The following is a 23,519-nucleotide window of genomic DNA, read 5'->3' on the forward strand; positions in this document are numbered from 1 at the left end:
ACACTATCACACCCTTATCTCTATGGACAGGTCTGGTGTCTGAGAGACAGTAGGGTCGTTTATCACGATCTATTGGAGAGAGAGAGAGAGAGAGAGAGAGAGAGAGATATGAACTAGGAAGAAAGAGGGGGGGAGTTGTATGTACTTTATATACTTTTGGAAGGAAAGAGTCAGATCCACATTCAACAGATATATATGGGAGCCACCATAGACAGAGGGAGGCATCAACACAGACCTCACAACACATTGCATGTATCATTAAAGGTCAATTTGCCAACAAAGTAAAAAAAAAACTTCTGGAGTTAGGAGAGTGAAGCGGGATATACACTAGGCCTCACTGGCACCACTACGCAAGATGAGAGAGCGAGAGCGCGCGAGAGCACAATCCCAGCAAGACAAAAGCACCCTCAAAACACAATCCCTCCCCGTTGGTTCCCCCCGTGATGAATCTAAAACACACTCCCTCTTTCTCTCTCCCTTTTCCCCTCTCTCTCTCCCCCCTCCCCCCTTTTTTTCATCAGGGCAAACAATAGTAGTGCCTGCTGACTCGATAATATAAAATATTAAAGGAAGAGCTAAAATAGGATTTGTTGCTAGGAGACCTTTCTGGTTGCCGTCAGCACCGCCGGGAACCTGGACGCAGGGAAGGTGTTCAAGGTCGGTTGTGGATGTTAGCGGCGGCAAGCTCCTGAGGAGGGAAAAGAATGAGAATAACCTTTATTAGAACACTGTCTGACACACAAGGGATCAGGATATATATATATATATATGCCTTTGAGTAGAAAGGATACGTTCCCCAAATGTGACCCGATACAGGAAACGTTTGAAAGTTTAAAAAAAAATGCTTTTTATCATAATGCGTTTTTTTTGTTGCTAGAAATGCCTTCTTGAACATGTGAACTTTAGCAACCGTCCCACTAGCCATGATTGGCTGAGATAATGAGTGGGCTGGACAGAGAGAAGAGTTCGGATTGGTCTGCCATAGAAGCTCGTCAGTCTGTGTTGGTAATCCTGTCGAATGCACCTTTTTTTTTGTATCGTGTAGTGGAGCTGCATAAGTGTGGCTCTCTACTTTCTAGAGGATCGAGTTTTGAAATCAGTGGAATTAGAGTATGATAGCTAAAAGAGATGGAGGAAACACCTGTCTCCGGATTTTACCTTCAAACTAAGGGCAAACGTGGCATCGCATTCCTGACAGGGAGACGCGTCCATGCACGATGATGTACAGTGAGAGAAAAAAGTATTTGATCCCCTGCTGATTTTGTACGTTTGCCCACTGACAAAGAAATGATCAGCTGGGATCATAGTCACCAAGAAAACAATTGGTAACACTACGCTGTGAAGGACTGAAATCCTGCAGTGCCCGCAAGGTCCCCCTGCTCAAGAAAGCACATATACATGCCCATCTGAAGTTTGCCAATGAGCATCTGAATGATTCAGAGGACAACTGGGTGAAAGTGTTGTGGTCAGATGAGACCAAAATGGAGCTCTTTGGCATCAACTCAACTCGCCATGTTTGGAGGAGGAGGAATGCTGCCTATGACCCCAAGAATACCGTCAAACATGGAGGTGGAAATATTATGCTTTGGGGGTGTTTTTCTGCTAAGGGGACAGGACAACTTCACCGCATCAAAGGGACGATGGACGGGGCCATGTACCGTCAAATCTTGGGTGAGAACCTCCTTCCCTCAGCCAGGGCATTGAAAATGGGTCGTGGATGGGTATTCCAGCATGACAATGACCCAAAACACACGGCCAAGGCAACAAAGGAGTGGCTCAAGAAGAAGCACATTAAGTTCCTGGAATGGCCTAGCCAGTCTCCAGACCTTAGTCCCATAGAAAATCTGTGGAGGGAGCTGAAGGTTCGAGTTGCCAAACGTTAGCCTCGAAACCTTAATAACTTGGAGAAGATCTGCAAAGATGAATGGGACAAAATCCCTCCTGAGATGTGTGCAAACCTGGTGGCCAACTACAAGAAACGTCTGACCTTTGTGATTGCCAACAAGGGTTTTGCCACCAAGTACTAAGTCGTTTAATTGCAGAGGGGTCAAATACTTATTTCCCTCATTAAAATGCAAATCATTTTATAACATTATTGACATGCGTTTTTCTGGATTCGTTTGTTGTTATTCTGTCTCTCACTGTTCAAATAAACCTACCATTAAAATTATAGACAGATAATTTCTTTGTCAGTGGGCAAACGTACAAAACCAGCAGGGGAACAAATACTTTTTTCCCTCACTGTATATAGGTAAGATAGCTAGCTAACGCTAGACTAACGTACAGTTTCAGATATTACACATTTTCAAATTTTGACAGAAAGTGGTTTCATTTCAACCTAACTTTAGCTGGCTGGCTCCCTAGCTGATATTATTTGTTTCCCAGAGCTGTTTGCTGTTCTAGTTAGAGCCTAATGTTAGCTAGCTAACATTGAACATGGTTGGTTAGCTCCCAGCACTGTTCATTGTTGTTTGACTAGCTAATGTTAGATGTCTGGCTCGTTAGCTAATGTTATGTACCTTGTGTGAACTTACTTGTTTTCCCCACTGTAGGTAAACAAAGTGTATGTGATGCACTGCCGATTTTGCAGGGTTTCCTACATACAAAGCATGTAGAGGTCTGTCATTTGTATCATAGGTACACTTCAACTGTGAGAGACGGAATCTAAAACAAAACTCCAGAAAATCCCATTGTATGATTTTTAAGTAATTAATTTTAATTTTATTGCATGACATAAGTATTTGATACATCACAAAAGCAGAACTTAATATTTGGTACAGAAACCTTTGTTTGCAATTACAGAGATCATACGTTTCCTGTAGTTTTTGACCAGGTTTGCACACACTGCAGCAGGGATTTTGGCCCACTCCTCCATACAGACCTTCTCCAGATCCTTCACGTTTCTGGGCTTTCGCTGGGCAATATGGACTTTCAGCTTCCTCCAAAGATTTGCTATTGGGTTCAGGTCTAGAGACTGGCTAGGCCACTCCAGGACCTTGAGATGCTTCTTACGGAGCCACTCCTTAGTTGCCCTGGCTGTGTATTCGGGTCGTTGTCATGCTGGAAGACCCAGCTATGACCCATCTTCAATGCTCTTACTGAGGGAAGGAGGTTGTTGGCCAAGATCTCTCAATACATGGCCCCATCCGTCCTCCCCTCAATACGGTGCAGTCATCCTGTCTCCTTTGCAGAAAAGCATCCCCAAAGAATTTCCACCTCCATGCTTCACGGTTGGGATGGTGTTCTTGGAGTTGTACTCATCCTTCTTCTTCCTCCAAACTTGGCGAGTGGAGCTTAGACCAAAAAGCTCTATTTTTGACTCCTCAGACCACATGACCTTCTCCCATTCTTCCTCTGGATCATCCAGATGGTCATTGGCAAACTTCAGAGGGGCCTGGACATGCGCTGGCTTGAGCAGGGGGACCTTGCGTGCGCTGCAGGTTTTTAATCCATGACGGCGTAGTGTGTTACTAATGGTTTTCTTTGAGACTGTGGTCCCAGCTCACTTCAGGTCATTGACCAGTTCGTGCCGTGTAGTTCTGGGCTGATCCCTCACCTTCCTCATGATCATTGATGCCCCACGAGGTGAGATATTGCATGGAGCCCCAGACAGAGGGTGATTGACCGTCATCTTGAACTTCTTCAATTTTCTAATAATTGCGCCAACAGTTGTTGCCTTCTCACCAAGCTGCTTGTCTACTGTCCTATAGCCCATCCCAGCCTTGTGCAGGTCTACAATTTAGCCCTGATGTCCTTACACAGCTCTCTGGTCTTTGCCATTGTGGAGAGGTTGGAGTCTGTTTGATTGAGTGTATGGACAGGTGTCTTTTATACAGGTAACGAGTTCAAACAGGTGCAGTTAATACAGGTAATGAGTGGAGAACAGGAGGGATTCTTAAAGAAAAACTAACAGGTCTGTGAGAGCCGGAATTCTTACTGGTTGGTAGGTGATCAAATACCTATGTCATGCAATAAAATGCAAATTAATTACTTAAAAATCATACAATGTGATATTCTGGATTTTTGTTTTAGATTCCATCTCTCACAGATGAAGTGTACCTATGATACAAATGACAGACCTCTACATGCTTTGTAAATAGGAAAACCTGCAAAATTGGCAGTGTATCAAATACTTCTTCTCCCCACTGTAGCTAGCAAGCTATACACATCTTAAGCTAAAGTGTACTGTTTTTTTTGTGTTTTTTTTTGGTGATCAGCTTTAATATTGCAGAAAGATTGTTGCTTCCATCAACGTAACTGTCTGCATCATTTCCAATCCCCCAGATATTATTTGGGTAAATATATATATCCAGACCTTTTTTAAGAATATACCTTTATTATTCCCCAAATCCTACCACCCTTCCCCCAATTGGAGTAAACTAATAAACAATAACACTTAGACATCTACCTTCAGTTTATACATATTATACACATTTTACAGACAATCTATTTTACAATAGTTATATTGTGTTTGTTTTTAGTCCTTCCTCTATTTCTGATGTCCGTCCAGTTTGATTTCTATTTGTAACTGTGCTATTTCACAACATTTCTGAACCTTTATACATTTTACAGACCCCATATGTTTTACATTGGTTATCTTGTTATTAGTCCCACCCTTCAGCTCCATTCAACCCCTCCCATCTCTCTCTCAACACCATCCAGTCCCACCCTTCAGCTCCATTCAACCCTCCCATCCCCTCCCATCAGTATCTCCATTACCCCTCCCATCAACACCATCCAGTCCCTTCAGCTCCATTCAATCCCCTCAACACCCCAGTCTCAGCTCTCAACCCCTCCCATCTATCTCTCAACACCATCCAGTCCCTTCAGCTCCATTCAACCCCTCCCATCTATCTCTCAACACCATCCAGTCCCTTCAGCTCCATTCAACCCCTCCCATCTATCTCTTAATACCAACCATTTTGGATTTCTATTTGCCATATATTTTTCAACTGTGCTGTGATGCTTCACAAAAGTACTGAACCTTTCTATTCTCATTGCTTCTACAGATTGTAAATTAAAGAAGCCTTTTTGCTAAAATAATGATAGTTATTGATTGATTGCCTATGGCTTTTCAAATCAACCAGTATTGCTATCTGCAGTGTTAGTTCTAGGCAAATGTTGCAATTCTTTAGCCATTCCTGGACCTGTGATGAAAAACGAGCTACATATGGACAATACCAAAATAAATGACTCTGCCTCCTCACAGCAAGATCTGCAGAGCTGGGAAGATTGTATCCCCATATATAACATTCATATTGGTTGCACCAATTTTGTATAATAACTTAAATGTCTAAATTTGAAGTTTTGAATCCGGCGTTGTTTTGCGTGTCAATTCATAAACCATGTGCCATGGAATCGGTACATCAAAAATCTCTCCCCAACTAGTTAGCAATTTGTATGGCACAGCTGTCAGTTTTTGGTCCTTAAATGAAATTGGTATATGTTTTTATTTATCACACTTTTCTTTAACCATTTATGGTCTTGAAGACAAGTTCCTTACTTTTTCCCTCTTCCACTTGCCTCTTCCATTTGTGTGGTAATGCTGCAATTAATTGGTTGTAATTGTGGGTAGAGCAGACATTTCCATATGTCTGTGTTAGCTGCATGTGACATAACTCCCCCAGTCCTATTTATGAAATCATTTACACAAAAAAAATGTTTTAATATAGATTTTTTTAAATCAATTAGTATATTTGAGTTTAACCACAATATTTATTGTATTATTTGTTCTATTTTTTCAGGTAGATTAAACAAATATTCTAAGGCTTGTTTAAAACAAAACAACAATATTTTGTAGACGATATAGTTTTCAAACAACTGAAAGTGAGCAGTTGTAATCTGAATAAAGGGAAAAAGGCCATTCTTGAACATGGGGTGAGACATATATATACAGTGCCTTGCGAAAGTATTCGGCCCCCTTGAACTTTGCGACCTTTTGCCACATTTCAGGCTTCAAACATAAAGATATAAAACTGTATTTTTTTGTGAAGAATCAACAAAAAGTGGGACACAATCATGAAGTGGAACGACATTTATTGGATATTTCAAACTTTTTTAACAAATCAAAAACTGAAAAATTGGGCAATTTATGCAAAGGATTTTTACATCTCACTAGTCTCGCCATTAGCAAAATTACATTTGAACCTTTATTTACATTATGGAAAGCAATTATTATATTAGCAAACAATTATTGTGAATCATCCTAAATTGTTCCTAACAACTTTCACTCCCTCGCAACAGTTGTGGGATACACAACTTTCACTCCCTCGCAACGGTTGTGGGATACACAACTTTCAAAGCAGAATAACTTTCCCATTGTTCCTCAAATGCAGTGTATGATACACCAATTTGTAGCTCCGAGTCTCTAATTTTATATAATGTAAAAAACACCATTTTAAATTTTGCTACATAAGACCGAATCCAGTCTGTGAGTCACAAATGGCTATTGCTGATTGACGATTGATTCACTACTTCACAGGAGAGGCATTTGACCGCGTTGTTTCATCAAAATGTTTTTTTTTTCTTTTGGTATTGCATAAATGCCTTCTTGAAGATGTGAACTTTCATGTGCCATAATAACAAACTTGTATGAAATTTGTTAATATAAATAAAAAATGTGAAATCACAAATCTGTTAAGACAGAGAAAATACTAAATCTTGCCTAGCCATCATGATTGGTTGAGATAATGAGGGGGACATTCAAGAGAAAGAGAGTCCATTCTATCACTCAAGTCTTCTACCGCGGATATTTGAAACATCCATTGTATTAGCTTATATTGTCATCATGGACAACATGCAAAGTTGCTGGTGTCGACCAAAAGCTCTGTCTTCTGTGGGTAAAGCAGTCTGGACTGGTTGAAGGGAAGAAGAAGAATTATTAAGTGTTTCAGTCTACAGTTAGAAAATGCTTACTTGTACATACTGTAACGACCCTGGGCATGCTTTTGCGGCAGTCGATAGCGTGTCGGACCTCGGGCTCGAAGGTCGAGGGTTCGAGACCTGCTCCCTGCTGTTTCATTACATTACGTTATTGTCTCAACTGTATCAAAGTTGTTTTCATTTCTAGCTATATAGCTCCCGATATAGCTTGCTTTGTCATTTACAGATGACTTGTTGTGATCAGAAGCAACGTTAAGACAGCTAGCTGAGCTGGCCAATTGCATTCTACTGTTAAATGTTCATTGTTGATGAGCTAAGGCATCCGTTATATAATTATAATCGTTTTAATGTTAGCCAGTTTCTCATGTTTTTATTAGCTACCTGAAGTAGCCACTGTGGTGCGAATGCTAATCAATTAGTAAGTTAATCAAACCCCATGTTATGTTATAGGGACACATGCCAAGTTGGCTCGCTAGCTAGCCTTAATAAAATTATAGCTAAATAGCTTGCTAGCTATTAGGTTATAGATTGAGGTAGTTTTTTTGCATGTTCAAATGAATGAAATTAATACCATTTACATCTAGCCAGTTAGTAATTATGAAGCTATATTTTTGCTAAATCTAGCTAGTTATCTTGTATCTGCATTGCCATTCTTGGGCTGTAAGCAGGTTAGGTGTGTACAGGACATTTTGGTACAGCTGTAGTAGTCAACAGGCAATAACGAGCTACAGGACATTAATTAATTCATGTTTTAACGTCTCTTTCTGGAATTTGTCTTTCAGCATAAACCTGCTCTCTGCCTCCTATACAACGAGACGATCAAGGGTGAACAAGCAACACTTCAGGAATGTTGTACTTTGAGCTTATTGCTTTGACTTGAGGGTCAATTAATGTTATTTCTAGTATGCAAGGTTTTTGAATTTCCTGTCTATTTTTAGTCTGCTTTCTTCCTTTACAGCTTCAACAGTCTGGAGCCTGGTGTTGTTGTAGCCAAGGAGCTCTCTCTAATATGGAACCAGGCTTCTGCTGCCGTCCAACGTTGATGTCCTTCCTCCCAGAGATGTGAAAGCATCCCTCGGACTGGACACAACCTGGCAAACATAATATTTTGTAGAAGCTCAGGACTTTTGCGATGAAAAGGACAGACATTACATGTTCTTCTCCAAAGGGCAGGACATAAATATGCTCTCAGGCTAAGCCTTTGTCCCCCCCCCCTTACCTTCAGCACTTGAAGTTAAAGCATTTTACTGTTGAAATCTTTTCTTTGTTTTTTCAAGCACTACCTCACTGCTTTAGCACATGGCCACATGCATGTGGTCCAATGTAAATGGTTTAAGATATGGGTGGCTCTGAGGTTATAGAGGGTATGAACGACGCTAAAATGAGTGCAATCAAAGAACAGCACTGTGGCTGGTCAATGTGAAAGGTTATATTTATTATACAACCGTAGGCAATTTAATACTGTAAATGGTTTGCCTAAATAGGTAACTTGGTGAGACCATGTTCAGAGAGATCCATTTAGGCAATTTGGTAATATTATTCCTTTTCAAAAAATGTTTCCCAACGATTAATGTAGAGCAAGTGTGAAAATCACAGCAAAATGTTTTAATGCCTTTTTCTCCTAAATGGGATTCCAGGTGTATCACCTTTTAAAGCAGCATTTACTTCCCCATGTTTCCTCTAACTACAGTGATATGTATGTAATTTAGAAGCTCTGAGTCTCTACTTTTATCCAATGTAAAAATAAAAAAACAGCATTGAAATTTTGGAACACAAGACTGAATAGAGATGGTGGGTCAACTATGAGAAAGTGTTAAAGTTTCAAAACATCATAAACCAATGGTATACACACCCATTGATCACTTAATATTATAATAGGCTTATCAATAAAATATAGACAGATGAGGCGAGGGATGAGAGATGCCTACCAGTCCGGCGGGGGTAGGATGACCTGGTCAGGAATCCCGGGAACTGGCCGGTGCCTCAGTCTGTAGGAACGGGTGGGCCGGGGGCCCTTGGCTTGTGTCTTCAAGCTGGGGCCCCTCTCATAGATCACATTATCCACCATCTTCCCCTGGTAAACCTCTTGGTTTTTCCCAGGTAGGACGTGGTCAGGCCCGGGAGAGAGGTCTGTAGAGGAAGGGGAGGGCTCCTCAGAGGAGATCTCACAATCAGAGGGCACCTCTCCAGAGTGGGAGGAGACAGAGAGGGAATCACAGCTGCCAGATGTGGAGTTCGAAGCTGAGGAAGTGGTGCGTACGTTGAGAGGGTCACGCGGTGTCGGCCGAGGTGGTCTCGGAGACCGCTTTATAGAAGAGTTAGGGATTGAAGAGACAGAAGAGGAGAACGCTAAGCCAGCCCCAGGGTGTAGGGTCTGCCTCCCCTCCCATCTTGCCTGCTCTACCCTCTCACTAGGCTGGCAGGAAGTCACCCTTTTCTTATTTGTCATGAAGATGTGTCTGGGTTGGGGGACGGGCATTCTCTGGCCCCACACCCTCTCTTCCCCCTCCTTTTCCTCTTCCCCTGGCTCTTCCACCACCAATCTTAGGGCTTCCAAACTACATAGGATCCGTCTACGGTGGCCTGTAGGGAACACTCGGAGCTCCAGGAGACGATTTTCAGTGAGCCCCCTGCAGTCTTCCAGGCACTGGAAGCCCCCCAGGTGAAATCCGGCAGCGTACTGGGGCAGACGCAGGCTGGTCAGCCAGTCTAGGATTTCCTCTCTGGGGTCAGTGGGATCCGACATGGTGGGTGTTTGGTGGTGGTCTAGATCAACACCAGAGAAGAGTTGATGATGGATCTAAGGCAGATCAGTATTAGTGAAAGTGTTGGGTGGGGGAAGGTTTGGTGGTTTTGCTGAGGACAGAAACAAGAGGGATACAATTAAGAATGTATTATGCCTCTGACAGTTGGTAGCTAATGTATCTGTACATCTAATATCCCGAAGAAAAACAAAAATCATGATGTTTCCTCAAAATTCACTTATCAATTAATTTCCATTAAAAGTTGACATTCTACATAAGAACGCTCAAATCCTGCACGGTGCAGTCAAACTACATGAGCTATAAGAGCTGAAACAAAATCTGCCACAGTGCTTTCCCCACCACAGTATAAACCTAAGAACCCAAATGTCAATGCTAGAAATAATATGCATTACTGTTGAACAAGCCAGTCCATCTTCAACAAGAAATATAAATAGCACATTTTCTCTAAGGTCTCATTGACATATCCTATTCTATCGACCTTTGAAATAAGAACTAACCTTACTCTGTTCTGTCTTTTTTTTCCTTTTTTTCCATGGTGTCTAGTCCTCCACTCCAACAAGCTTTCTCACCCCATAACAACTTGAACTATAAACACTTACTGTAAACAAACTTCACCTACAGTGCATTCGGAAAGTATTCAGACCCCTTAACTTTTTCCACATTGTTACATTTACGGCCCTGTTCTAAAATGGATTAAATAAATACAAATCCTCAGTAATCTACAAACAATACCCCATAATGACATCACAATACCCCATAATGACATCACAATACCCCATAATGACATCACAATACCCCATAATGACATCACAATACCCCATAATGACAAAAAGAAAACCGTTTAGAATTTTTAGCAAATGTATCAAAATAAAAAAACGGATACCTTATTTACAGAAGTATTCAGACTCTTTGCTATGAGACTCGAAATTGAGCTCAGGTGCATCCTGTTTCCATTGATCATCCTTGACGTTTCTACAACTTGATTGGAGTCCACTTAGTAAATTTAAATTGATTGGACATGATTTGGAAAGGGACACACCTGTATATATATATATATGACCCCACAGTTGACAGTGCATGTCAGAGCAAAAACCAGGCCTTGAGGTCGATGGAATTGTCCGTAAAGCTCAGAGACAGGTTTGTGTCGAGGCACAGATCTGGGGAATAGTACCAAAAAATGTCTGCAGCATTGAAGGTCCCCAAGGTCACAGTGGCCTCCAACATTCTTAAATGGAAGAAGTTTGGAACCACCAAGACTCTTCCTAGAGCTGGCTGCCGGGCAAAACTGAGCAATCGAGAGAGAAGGGCCTTGGTCAGGGAGGTGACTGTTAACCCGATGATCATTCTGACAGAGCTCTAGAGTTCCTCTGTGGAGATGAGAGAAACTTTCAGAAGAAGAGAAGCCATCTCTGCAGCACTCCACCAAATCAGGCCTTTATGATAGAGTGGCCAGACAGATGCCACTCCTCAGTAAAAGGCACATGAAAGACCTCTTGGAATTTGCCAAAATATTCTCTGGTCTAATGAAACCAAGATTGAACTCTTTGGCCCAAATGCCAAGCGTCACGTCTGGAGGAAACCTGGCACCATCCCTACGGTGAAGCACGGTGGTGGCAGCATTGTGCTGTGGGGATGTTTTTCAGCAGCAGGGACTGGGAGACTAGCCAGGATCGAGACAAAGATGAACGGAGAAAAGTACAGAAAGAATCTCGATGAAAACCTGCTCCAGAGTGCTCAGGAACTCAGACTGTGGCCAAGTTTCACCTTGCAACAGAACAATGGGAGAAACTCCCCAAATACAGGTGTGCCAAGCTTGTAGTGTCATACCCAAGAAGAATCGATGCTGTAGTCGCTGCCAAAGGGTGCTTCAACAAAGTACTGAGCAAAGGGTCTGAATACTTATGTAAATGTGATATATCAATTTTTAATTTGTAAAACATTTTCAAAAATGTATCAAAATCAGTTTTTGCTTTGGTATTATGGGGGTATGTAGATATTTCTATTTATTTTTTAAACTTTTGAATTAGGCTGTAACGTAACAAAATGTGGGAACAAGGTTTCAGAAAACTTTCTGAAGGCACTGTAACTCTAATTATACCAGATCTATAACCACAAGGCCCAACAGTGCTGACGGTGTCAACATTTAGGTCAACGCTCTGCAGCAGTAATCATCACAAACAATAGTCAGTGGGTTTATAGGTCTTTTATGACCACCACTATAACAGGCAAACAACGGAGGAGGAAAAAAAAAAGAAGAAATATGCAACAGAAAACAAAAATGTACATTTGTTGAGTCCTGTTTCAGTCTGTTTTCATACGTTTGGTACCTAATGAATATGACCCTGACACTTGCAGTGTTGTTTGTTTCACAGTAGCATCAGACCAACACCAGACTGTTATTGGAAGCCCTGTATGGTGGTGTTAATGAGAAGTCAAAGAGAGAAGCATGCATTAACACTGAGGAACAAGTGTAACTTCATATGTGGTATACCCACACCACCGAGGCTATATCAGAACGCTTCTGCATTCAACTGAGACCTCTTCTTATTTAACCCAATACACTTGTGGGATAGGGCTAAAATGAACTGTTTCTTACAGAAGAAATATGGAAAGCTAACGCATAGCCATAGTAGCAATTAAAAAGGGAACAGTTTGGAGATTATGGCAAAAATGATACAGTCAGTAACATGACATGAAAATTCTTAGAAAAATTGGGGTAGGTGCAGTATAAGACAAAACATTTTACAAGTGTTTGTGTGAGAGGTCTAACTGGTGTCTCCAAGTGGCCACTCATCTCTCCAAAGTGTGCACAGTTCTTAAGTAATTCCAATGCACTTTTATGAATCAAAGAAGAGTCTTCAACTTTAAGGTGTTTTGATCTCCCCTAGCTGTGGCGTTGAGGAACTAGAACAAGCAAACTTGTAGTTGTTTTGTTTGGAACACAGCCCTGGATCCCCGACATCACACAATTACTATTGTTGTTTACGCATTCCAAAAAAACGGTCCATTATAAATCAAAATCTGGGTAAGGTGGCCATTTGAAAGCTTGTTCTATTGCCAACAATGACCAGCTAAAATCAGGGATGAACAACAGAAAAGATCTGAACACATCATGAGGTGCCCCAGTTAGTGTGTTTTAGAATTGAGTCATGAGTTCACTCAGATGTGTGGTCCACAGCAAATTGTCATCACAACACATCGGAACAGAGTGATCATTCGGTGTTCAGAACAACCCAGGGTATAACGCCATTGTTACCTTGTAACTGTACATCAAACATAGCGATGATAAACACTGACACTGTATATGACTGAGTTTTATGATGTGGAAATGTGAAGTGCACATTTGGACTCACAGGTGTTTGTCTTGCTTGTATGACAAAGTGGTTTTAACTTGCCTAGTTAAATAAAAAAATAAAAAATATATTATAATTCTCAATGTCTCATCTTTCATAATATATTGAGTCCTTTTAATTTGACAGAATTTTTCTCTCTCTCAGACAACAAAACAAGACTTCTTGTCACGTGGTGCTCAAGTTCAGAACCGCTGTCAATCAAAACCCCCATACAGAGCTGTGGAGCAGAGACCCTGAAGTCTGACGGCTTGTTGAGCATCTTACTGTACAGCCACTGTGTTCCAATGTAGGCACTTATCAGTGTCCAAATCTGCCATTTCCAACCTGTATAGGAGTACGAGTGTAAAGGGCTACGCGCGTGTTTGTGCTCGTTTGTTTCATTTCATTTCAAACGAAGAGGACAAGGACATCAAAGATGAGATGAGGAGAAACTGACATGTAAAAATCCCAACTCCAACGTTGACATAAAGTGTTGATGTCACACTTACGTCCAGGTACCTTTACATGTGAAGAACAGATTCGGCCCATAAAGTAAAGGCTCATTTGAGAGGTGAAAGGTGGTGTTTCTCTCGTGGTTTATCTTGCGGAGTCTCAAAGGGTTATAGCTGTGTGTATTTTACTCCCTTAACATGCAGGGACCTGTATTGGCAAGGGGTGAGTGCTTACAGATTATGGCACAAGCGCCTTCCTCACACACACACACACACACACACCACACCACACACACACACACACACACACACACACACACACACACACACACACACACACACACACACACACACACACACACACACACACACACACACACCAGTTCCTCACACACACACACACCAGTTCCTCACACACACACACACACACACACACACACACACGATCTGACTCAGTTTGCCATCTCTCTCTGGTTACCACCATCCCACCACACACACCCCCACACACACACACACACACACACACACACACACACCAGTTCACACACACACACACACACACACACACACACACACACACACACACACACACACACACACACACACACACACCAGTTCCTCACACACACACACACCAGTTCCTCACACACACACACACACACACACACACACACACACACACACACACACACGATCTGACTCAGTTTGCCATCTCTCTCTGGTTACCACCATCCCACCCCCTCACACACACCACCCAGTCTGTAAACCTTAGAATGGAATAAACTCACAAAGCATTGATCCAGTACTACACCCTGTCTGGCTAAAAAGAAGAAGATCAGCAAGAATTGTTATTTAACCTTCATTTTATCAAGGAGTCATACTGAGACCGAGGTCCTTTATTTTATCAAGGAGTCATACTGAGACCGAGGTCCTTTATTTTATCAAGGAGTCATACTGAGACCGAGGTCCTTTATTTTATCAAGGAGTCATACTGAGACCGAGGTCCTTTATTTTATCAAGGAGTCATACTGAGACCGAGGTCCTTTATTTTATCAAGGAGTCATACTGAGACCAAGGTCCTTTATTTTATCAGGGAGACATACCGAGACCGAGGTCCTTTATTTTATCAGGGAGTCATACCGAGACCGAGGTCCTTTATTTTATCAGGGAGTCATACCGAGACCGAGGTCCTTTATTTTATCAGGGAGTCATACCGAGACTAAGGTCTCTTACAGATGAGCCCTGAATTACAGAAATGACAGAAAATACACACATCAAACTATAAATACAAAATGCAGAAAGAACAACAAGCACATTCATCAGTAATAAGGTCCTCAATCAGCTGTCTGAATTACCCAAGAGACACCAGAACATCACATTCATCAGTAATAAGGTCCTCAATCAGCTGTCTGAATTACCCAAGAGACACCAGAACATCACATTCATCAGTAATAAGGTCCTCAATCAGCTGTCTGAATGACCCAAGAGGCACCAGAACATCACATTCATCAGTAATAAGGTCCTCAATCAGCTGTCTGAATTACCCAAGAGACACCAGAACATCACATTCATCAGTAATAAGGTCCTCAATCAGCTGTCTGAATGACCCAAGAGGCACCAGAACATCACATTCATCAGTAATAAGGTCCTCAATCAGCTGTCTGAATTACCCAAGAGGCACCAGAACATCACATTCATCAGTAATAAGGTCCTCAATCAGCTGCCTGAATTACCATAGAGGCACCAGAACATCACATTCATCAGTAATAAGGTCCTCAATCAGCTGTCTGAATTACCATAGAGGCACCAGAACATCACATTCATCAGTAATAAGGTCCTCAATCAGCTGTCTGAATGACCCAAGAGACACCAGAACATCACATTCATCAGTTATAAGGTCCTCAATCAGCTGTCTGAATTACCATGGAGGCACCAGAACATCACATTCATCAGTAATAAGGTCCTCAATCAGCTGTCTGAATTACCCAAGAGGCACCAGAACATCACATTCATCAGTAATAAGGTCCTCAATCAGCTGTCTGAATTACAATGGAGGCACCAGAACATCACATTCATCAGTAATAAGGTCCTCAATCAGCTTTCTGAATGACCCAAGAGGCACCAGAACATCACATTCATCAGTAATAAGGTCCTCAATCAGCTGTCTGAATTACCATGGAGGCACCAGAACATCACATTCATCAGTAATAAGGTCCTCAATCAGCTTTCTGAATGACCCAAGAGGCACCAGAACATCACATTAATCAGTAATAAGGTCCTCAATCAGCTGTCTGAATTACCATGGAGGCACCAGAACATCACATTCATCAGTAATAAGGTCCTCAATCAGCTGTCTGAATGACCCAAGAGACACCAGAACATCACATTCATCAGTTATATGGTCCTCAATCAGCTGTCTGAATTACCATGGAGGCACCAGAACATCACATTCATCAGTAATAAGGTCCTCAATCAGCTGTCTGAATTACCATGGAGGCACCAGAACATCACATTCATCAGTAATAAGGTCCTCAATCAGCTTTCTGAATTACCCAAGAGGCACCAGAACATCACATTCATCAGTAATAAGGTCCTCAATCAGCTTTCTGAATGACCCAAGAGGCACCAGAACATCACATTCATCAGTAATAAGGTCCTCAATCAGCTTTCTGAATTACCCAAGAGGCACCAGAACATCACATTCATCAGTAATAAGGTCCTCAATCAGCTTTCTGAATGACCCAAGAGGCACCAGAACATCACATTCATCAGTAATAAGGTCCTCAATCAGCTGTCTGAATTACCATAGAGGCACCAGAACATCACATTCATCAGTAATAAGGTCCTCAATCAGCTGTCTGAATTACCATGGAGGCACCAGAACATCACATTCATCAGTAATAAGGTCCTCAATCAGCTGTCTGAATTACCATGGAGGCACCAGAACATCACATTCATCAGTAATAAGGTCCTCAATCAGCTTTCTGAATGACCCAAGAGACACCAGAACATCACATTCATCAGTAATAAGGTCCTCAATCAGCTTTCTGAATGACCCAAGAGGCACCAGAACATCACATTCATCAGTAATAAGGTCCTCAATCAGCTTTCTGAATGACCCAAGAGGCACCAGAACATCACATTCATCAGTAATAAGGTCCTCAATCAGCTTTCTGAATTACCCAAGAGGCACCAGAACATCACATTCATCAGTAATAAGGTCCTCAATCAGCTTTCTGAATGACCCAAGAGGCACCAGAACATCACATTCATCAGTAATAAGGTCCTCAATCAGCTTTCTGAATGACCCAAGAGGCACCAGAACATCACATTCATCAGTAATAAGGTCCTCAATCAGCTGTCTGAATTACCATCAGAACATCACATTCATCAGTAATAAGGTCCTCAATCAGCTTTCTGAATGACCCAAGAGGCACCAGAACATCACATTCATCAGTAATAAGGTCCTCAATCAGCTTTCTGAATGACCCAAGAGGCACCAGAACATCACATTCATCAGTAATAAGGTCCTCAATCAGCTGTCTGAATGACCCAAGAGGCACCAGAGCATAACATTCATCAGTAATAAGGTCCTCAATCAGCTTTCTGAATTACCAAGGAGGCACCAGAACATCACATTCATCAGTAATAAGGTCCTCAATCAGCTTTCTGAATGACCCAAGAGGCACCAGAACATCACATTCATCAGTAATAAGGTCCTCAATCAGCTTTCTGAATTACCCAAGAGGCACCAGAACATCACATTCATCAGTGATAAGGTCCTCAATCAGCTGTCTGAATTACCATGGAGGCACCAGAACATCACATTCATCAGTAATAAGGTCCTCAATCAGCTTTCTGAATGACCCAAGAGGCACCAGAACATCACATTCATCAGTAATACGGTCCTCAATCAGCTGTCTGAATTACCCAAGAGGCACCAGAACATCACATTAAAGAACATTCTGAAGATTGTTCCACAAATAGGGTGAAAGAAAACTAAAAGCTGATTTACCTAACTCAGTACAGACCGAAGGAATTCTCCATCCCTGAGACTGGGGGTGGTGACTCCTATGTCTACAGTTTAGTAACAGTTTAGTAACCATGTTAGGTACGGTGGGGCTTTTTATAAAAAGGGCTTTATGAATGAAAACATAGCAAAGTATCAACCTACCTGACAGTAGAGACATTTGGAGAGGATAGAAAACGCTATAGAATAAGAAGTAAACTCATTTTTGAGTTTATCATTTCGAAAATCATTTTGATGCACTATGAGAGAAAGAGTCGACGATTTGCTGAACATAATGTGGCTCTACAAAAATGATTTATTTCCTTGTGGATGCAGATGGAGGATGCAGAGAGTCAGTTCTGCTTAATTAAAACTACCTGATCTCCAAAGTCCACCTCTATAGTCTCAATCAACCACACACAATGCAGAGTGACAGCAGTGCAGCACCGGTAACCAACATTGAGAGAGGATAGAAAACGCTATAAAAAAAGAAATGAGGTTTCCAATGTCAGATGGAACCCTGAGACAAACAGCATCATGTATAGGGACATGAGCTCTCAAACACACACACATATCCACACACACACACCACACACCACAAACACACCACAAACACACACACACAAACACACACACACACTTACGTGACTGCTTGCTGATGTGCCCTTCTCTCTCACACACGGTATCTGAGCACTCACGTACGCTCACACACACACACACACACACACACACAGTATTCTTACGACAAGAATTCAAAGTGTGTGCGCCACAGCCAGGTAAGGAGCCCATCCTTCTCCCAGGCTGCTGCCTGCCTGGTCCTACAGTGACTAATACGCCCTCACATTTCTTGACAACATTCAGCCAAGAACAAAGTCCAATTTGACATTTCCATTCCCTGCCTGTTAAGAATGCTTCCGTGTTAGGAATGACCTACCATCCTAAAACCCCTCATTCAAAAAACATATACATAGAGGTGCTTATATCTGAAACTTCCACCTGATTTGTAGACATTGTGATAAGACACGTCTTCATATAAGATATTTATGAGCCAGTTAGAAACTGATTGACGTCCACTTGTTTCCTACTCCAAACCGTGTTTAATCTTAAACCAATCTGCTGACTGGCATCTAGATGTCTCATAGCTGATGTGGGCTACTCAGACAGTCTCTACTTTTTGTAAATCAACCTCCTTTAGCCTTTAGATAAAGGAGAAAGTTAGTTACCGAAGGCCTGCCGACTCTGAATGCATAGCTATAGCTGCCGTACCAGAGTCTGACAGAGTGAGTGAGCAGTGGGCAGAACAGACTGTCCATCACAAGTAGCCTAAGCACTACAGCGAATAGCAGTCTATCAGTACGTACGTCTTTTTGTTTTACCTTAAAAAGGATACATAACGGTGCGTTAACTGTCAAACATAAATTCCAAACACACTTTGTAGGCCTACTTTCGAAGAGATTAGGTTTGATACATTGACATAAGAGGTGCATAAATCCGCAATATTCACACGCATTTTCTATGTATTCATGTTCCCACCACTATAAAATATACATATATTTATTCATGTTCCCACGACTATAAAATATGAAATACTTGTTTTTCTACGATATTTGTGTTATAACAGGTCTGCGTTTTTATGACTTTAACGTTGCGAGATCACCACGTTCCGGACTGTCACAACAAAAGTCAGTGCGGGTCCCCAGCAGAGCCAACGGACTCGACTCCGTCGGGTTGGAACTTACCGGAGGTTCAAAACAGGTGAGCAGAAGTCTCAGGTATCATCTCTCTAGTTTTGCCAGACGCGTGCTGTGTTGTCGAGGTTTTGTATTTAGTTCCTAGTTACATATCGCAACTTCCAGAACGTGTCTGGTTTGACATTCGCCGTTTCCTTCACTTGCCTTGTTGAAGCGAGACGTTACAACTCCACGCCCATTCCAGCAACTGTGCAACCAACCTGTTCGGTGTTGCTTTGGTAATTTAACGTCTTTACACAGCACGGCTAAATAACTAAACCAATAAGCCTATTATTGTCTGAGTATGAATTCATAAGGCCTGCGATTTCTATAGGGCTATTATTATTGGGAAACATGATGTACTTGTCTTGGGTTCCTATTCACACAGTATTCCTGTATTTTTAATGGCGTGATTATACAGGTAAATTATCTGTTGTTTGTCAGCTAAGAAATGCTATTACAGTTTTCAAAAATATTCTCATACTGTATTTTTCCTGTGTGTCAAACCTTATAGCGTCCGCTCATAAAAAAAAGACTGCCTTTAAGTCAAAAAGAGAGCACAGGCCTTTCTCTTTGCGTGTCCTAGCTTGATCGAGAGGCCTCAGGCAATGCATTCTACCTAGACAGGAATGTGTTAGCATGCACCAGCACAGTAACCCACCCACACACACACACACACCCTCTCTCACACACACACACCCTCTCTCACACACACACTCTCTCTCTCACTCACACACACACACACCCTCTCTCTCACACACACACACCTTCTCTCTCACACACACACACCCCCTCTCTCACACACACACACCCTCTCTCTCACACACACACACCCTCTCTCTCACACACACACACACCCTCTCTCTCTCACACACACACACAATGGTGGAAAATGTATCCAATTGTCATATTTGAGTAAAAGTAAAGTTACCTTAATAGAAAATGACTCGAAAATATACTTAAGTTAAAGGAGAAGTATACATCCTTTCAAATTCCAGTTGGCAAGATTATATTTGTTTATTTACAGATAGCCAGGGGGCACCACTCCAACACTCAGACATCATTTACAAACTAAACATTTGTGTTTAGTGAGTCCTCCAGATCAGAGGCAGTAGGGATGACCAGGGATGTTCTCTGTTTAGTGAGTCCTCCAGATCAGAGGCAGTAGGGATGTTCTCTGTTTAGTGAGTCCACCAGATCAGAGGCAGTATGGATGACCAGGGATGTTCTCTGTTTAGTGAGTCCTCCAGATCAGAGGCAGTAGGGATGTTCTCTGTTTAGTGAGTCCTCCAGATCAGAGGCAGTAGGTATGTTCTCTGTTTAGTGAGTCCACCAGATCAGAGGCAGTAGGAATAACCAGGGAGGTTCTCTGTTTAGTGAGTCCACCAGATCAGAGGCAGTAGGGATGACCAGGGATGTTCTCTTGATAAGTGTGTGAATTAGGCAATTTCCCTGTCCTGCTAAGCATTCAAAATGTAACGAGTACTTTTGTGTTTCAGGGAAAATGTAATGGAGTAAAAAGTACATTATTTTCTTTAGTAATGTGGTGAAGTAAAAGTAAAAGTTGTCAAAAATTTAAAATAGTAAAGTACATATACCCCCAAAAAACGACTTAAGTAGTACTTTCAAGTATTTTACTTAAATACTTTACACCACTGCACACACACACAAATATGCAGTCACCTAAACCCATAGAGAAATGGTTATTTTGAATAGAAAGTGAGAGACGTCCTCATTAACTTGTGTGTTGTGGTTGGTGTAACATGTTGACCTACATATTACACCAACCACAACACACTAGTTAATGAGGCCATCTCTCACTTTCTATTCAGAATAACCATGTAAATAAAGACCTTTGTTCTTAATTAACCGACTTGCCTAGTTAAATAAAAAATATGACATGTATTCCATGAATCATTGGTGTGTGATGGTAGTTACCTACTCCGATGGCTATTCTGCCAAACATTTATTATGTAACTTACATCAGAAGGGTTGTGTGAGGGCAGGAGGTAGTGTGTGTGACATAGAAAATGAGTTTGAATGAGAGTACATCATCTGAAAAGAAACAATTGAATTGTCTGGTTCATTCTTGTACAATGTGTCCTACCTGTGCCCTGCCCAACTCAATGAGTGAATGCAATAACAAGTCTAGTGACTTCAGTGAAATCCCATTTCCTAATATCTCACCTTACAGGAACAGCATGTATGCAGTGTGCATCAGCAGCCAGTAGATGGGGATAGCATTGCACTTTTGAAAGACAAGTAAACTGCCCTGTAAACTGCCCAGTACGCTGCCCTGTAAACTGCCCTGTAAACTGCCCAGTAAACTGCCCTGTAAACTGCCCTGTAAACTGCCCAGTACGCTGCCCTGTAAACTGCCCTGTAAACTGCCCAGTAAACTGCCCTGTAAACTGCCCTGTAAACTGCCCAGTACGCTGCCCTGTAAACTGCCCAGTAAACTGCCCTGTAAACTGCCCTGTAAACTGCCCAGTACGCTGCCCTGTAAACTGCCCTGTAAACTGCAATGTAAACTGCCCAGTACGCTGCCCTGTAAACTGCCCTGTAAACTGCCCAGTAAACTGCAATGTAAACTGCCCTGTAAACTGCCCTGTAAACTGCAATGTAAACTGCCCTGTACGCTGCCCTGTAAACTGCCCAGTACGCTGCCCTGTACGCTGCCCAGTACGCTGCCCTGTAAACTGCCCTGTAAACTGCCCTGTACGCTGCCCTGTACGCTGGCCAGTACGCTGCCCTGTAAACTGCCCTGTAAACTGCCCAGTACGCTGCCCTGTAAACTGCCCTGTAAACTGCCCAGTACGCTGCCCTGTAAACTGCCCTGTATGCTGCCCTTTAAACTGCCCTGTAAACTGCCCAGTACGCTGCCCTGTAAACTGCCCTGTACGCTGCCCAGTACGCTGCCCAGTACGCTGCCCTGTAAACTGCCCAGTACGCTGCCCTGTAAACTGCCCTGTAAACTGCCCTGTATGCTGCCCTTTAAACTGCCCTGTAAACTGCCCAGTACGCTGCCCTGTAAACTGCCCTGTAAACTGCCCTGTATGCTGCCCATTAAACTGCCCTGTAAACTGCCCTGTATGCTGCCCTGTAAGCTGCCCAGTAAACTGCCCAGTACGCTGCCCTGTAAAATGTAAACTGAGTATCCCCCCTATCTCTGTCTGTGTCATCTTCAATTATGTCTCATTTCAACATAATCCAAATGTTATGACATTATTTACATTTCCTCTTGTCTCTGTGTGTGTGCGTGTGTGCATGCGTGCGTGCATGTGTGTGTGCATGTTTGTGTACGTGCGCATGTGAAGACTGTTGTGGTAGCAGAATGAGAATTAGTTAGGTAACATTGATAAATAAGATGTTTTATTTACATAATATTCATCATGTGAGTTGAGATTTGTGTGTCTTGGCTATAAATGATACTAACAATTGTTTTGTAAGGACTCACAGAGAATTCATTTATAGACACTGAATTGATCTGAGAGTCACAGGGCTGTGGTGAAGCTCATATAATTAAAGATGGACTTTATGATATAACTCTGACTTGTGTGTGGTTTGCTCTCTCATGATTTGGTAATACAGGACATTTCCACGACACTGTTTACCAACCCACTTACTGTGTGTATTATCAGCCAGATTGGAGATTACTGTTGTAAAGATTGGAGAATACTGTAGTGTCAAGCTGGTATTAAACATAACTCTTCATGCAGGACACACACACACACACACACACACACACACACACACACACACACAGTCATGGGCATGTTTCACAAAAGTATATTTCAAACATTTGCTAGATCATGTGAATCAGTCAATTAGTTTGATTAAAATAGTAATCACTGTGAATATCCAGGCCAAAATTACAGTGCCATAAAACTGCAAGTAAATTTAGGAAGAAATCCCTATTCATTATGTAAGCTTGCTATCGGTAAAGCGAATCGTCATTGTAGTGTGATGTGTGATATGAGTGGAGGCTGGAGAAAAAGAGAGAGAGAGAGAGAGAGGATGACAGAGACAGAGAGAGAGGATGACAGAGACAGAGAGAGAGAGAGGATGACAGAGACAGAGAGAGAGAATGACAGAGACAGAGAGAGAGAGAGGATGACAGAGACAATGAGAGGATGACAGAGACAGACAGAGAGAGAGAGAGAGAGGATGACAGAGACAGAGAGAGAGAGTGAGAGGATGACAGAGAGAGGGAGAGAGAGAGAGAGAGAGAGAGAGAGAGAGAACCTTGGCCTAAAGGAAAGGGAAAGAGGGATACCTAGTATTGAATGCTGAATGCATTCAACTGAAATGTGTCTTCCACAGTTAACCCAACCCCTCAAACATCAGCG

At 42.1% G+C, this 23,519-nt stretch overlaps 1 protein-coding gene across 1 annotated transcript in view; it reads right to left on the reverse strand.

Moving 5' to 3' along the window:
• Positions 1 to 19,599, reverse strand: part of arap2 (ArfGAP with RhoGAP domain, ankyrin repeat and PH domain 2) — a 237,733-nt gene extending 218,134 nt beyond the window's left edge. The window contains exons 1-3 of the mRNA XM_042298473.1: positions 19,180 to 19,599; positions 8,811 to 9,738; positions 603 to 688 (exon numbers count right to left, since the gene is read on the reverse strand). Of these exons, the coding sequence (XP_042154407.1) occupies positions 603 to 688; positions 8,811 to 9,628 (904 nt within the window). The 5' untranslated portion in view covers positions 9,629 to 9,738; positions 19,180 to 19,599. The remainder of the gene's footprint in view (positions 1 to 602; positions 689 to 8,810; positions 9,739 to 19,179) is intronic.
• Between the last annotated feature and the right edge of the window lie 3,920 nt (positions 19,600 to 23,519).

This window comes from Oncorhynchus tshawytscha, linkage group LG15, assembly GCF_018296145.1.
Source record: "Oncorhynchus tshawytscha isolate Ot180627B linkage group LG15, Otsh_v2.0, whole genome shotgun sequence".
NCBI lineage: Eukaryota > Metazoa > Chordata > Actinopteri > Salmoniformes > Salmonidae > Oncorhynchus > Oncorhynchus tshawytscha.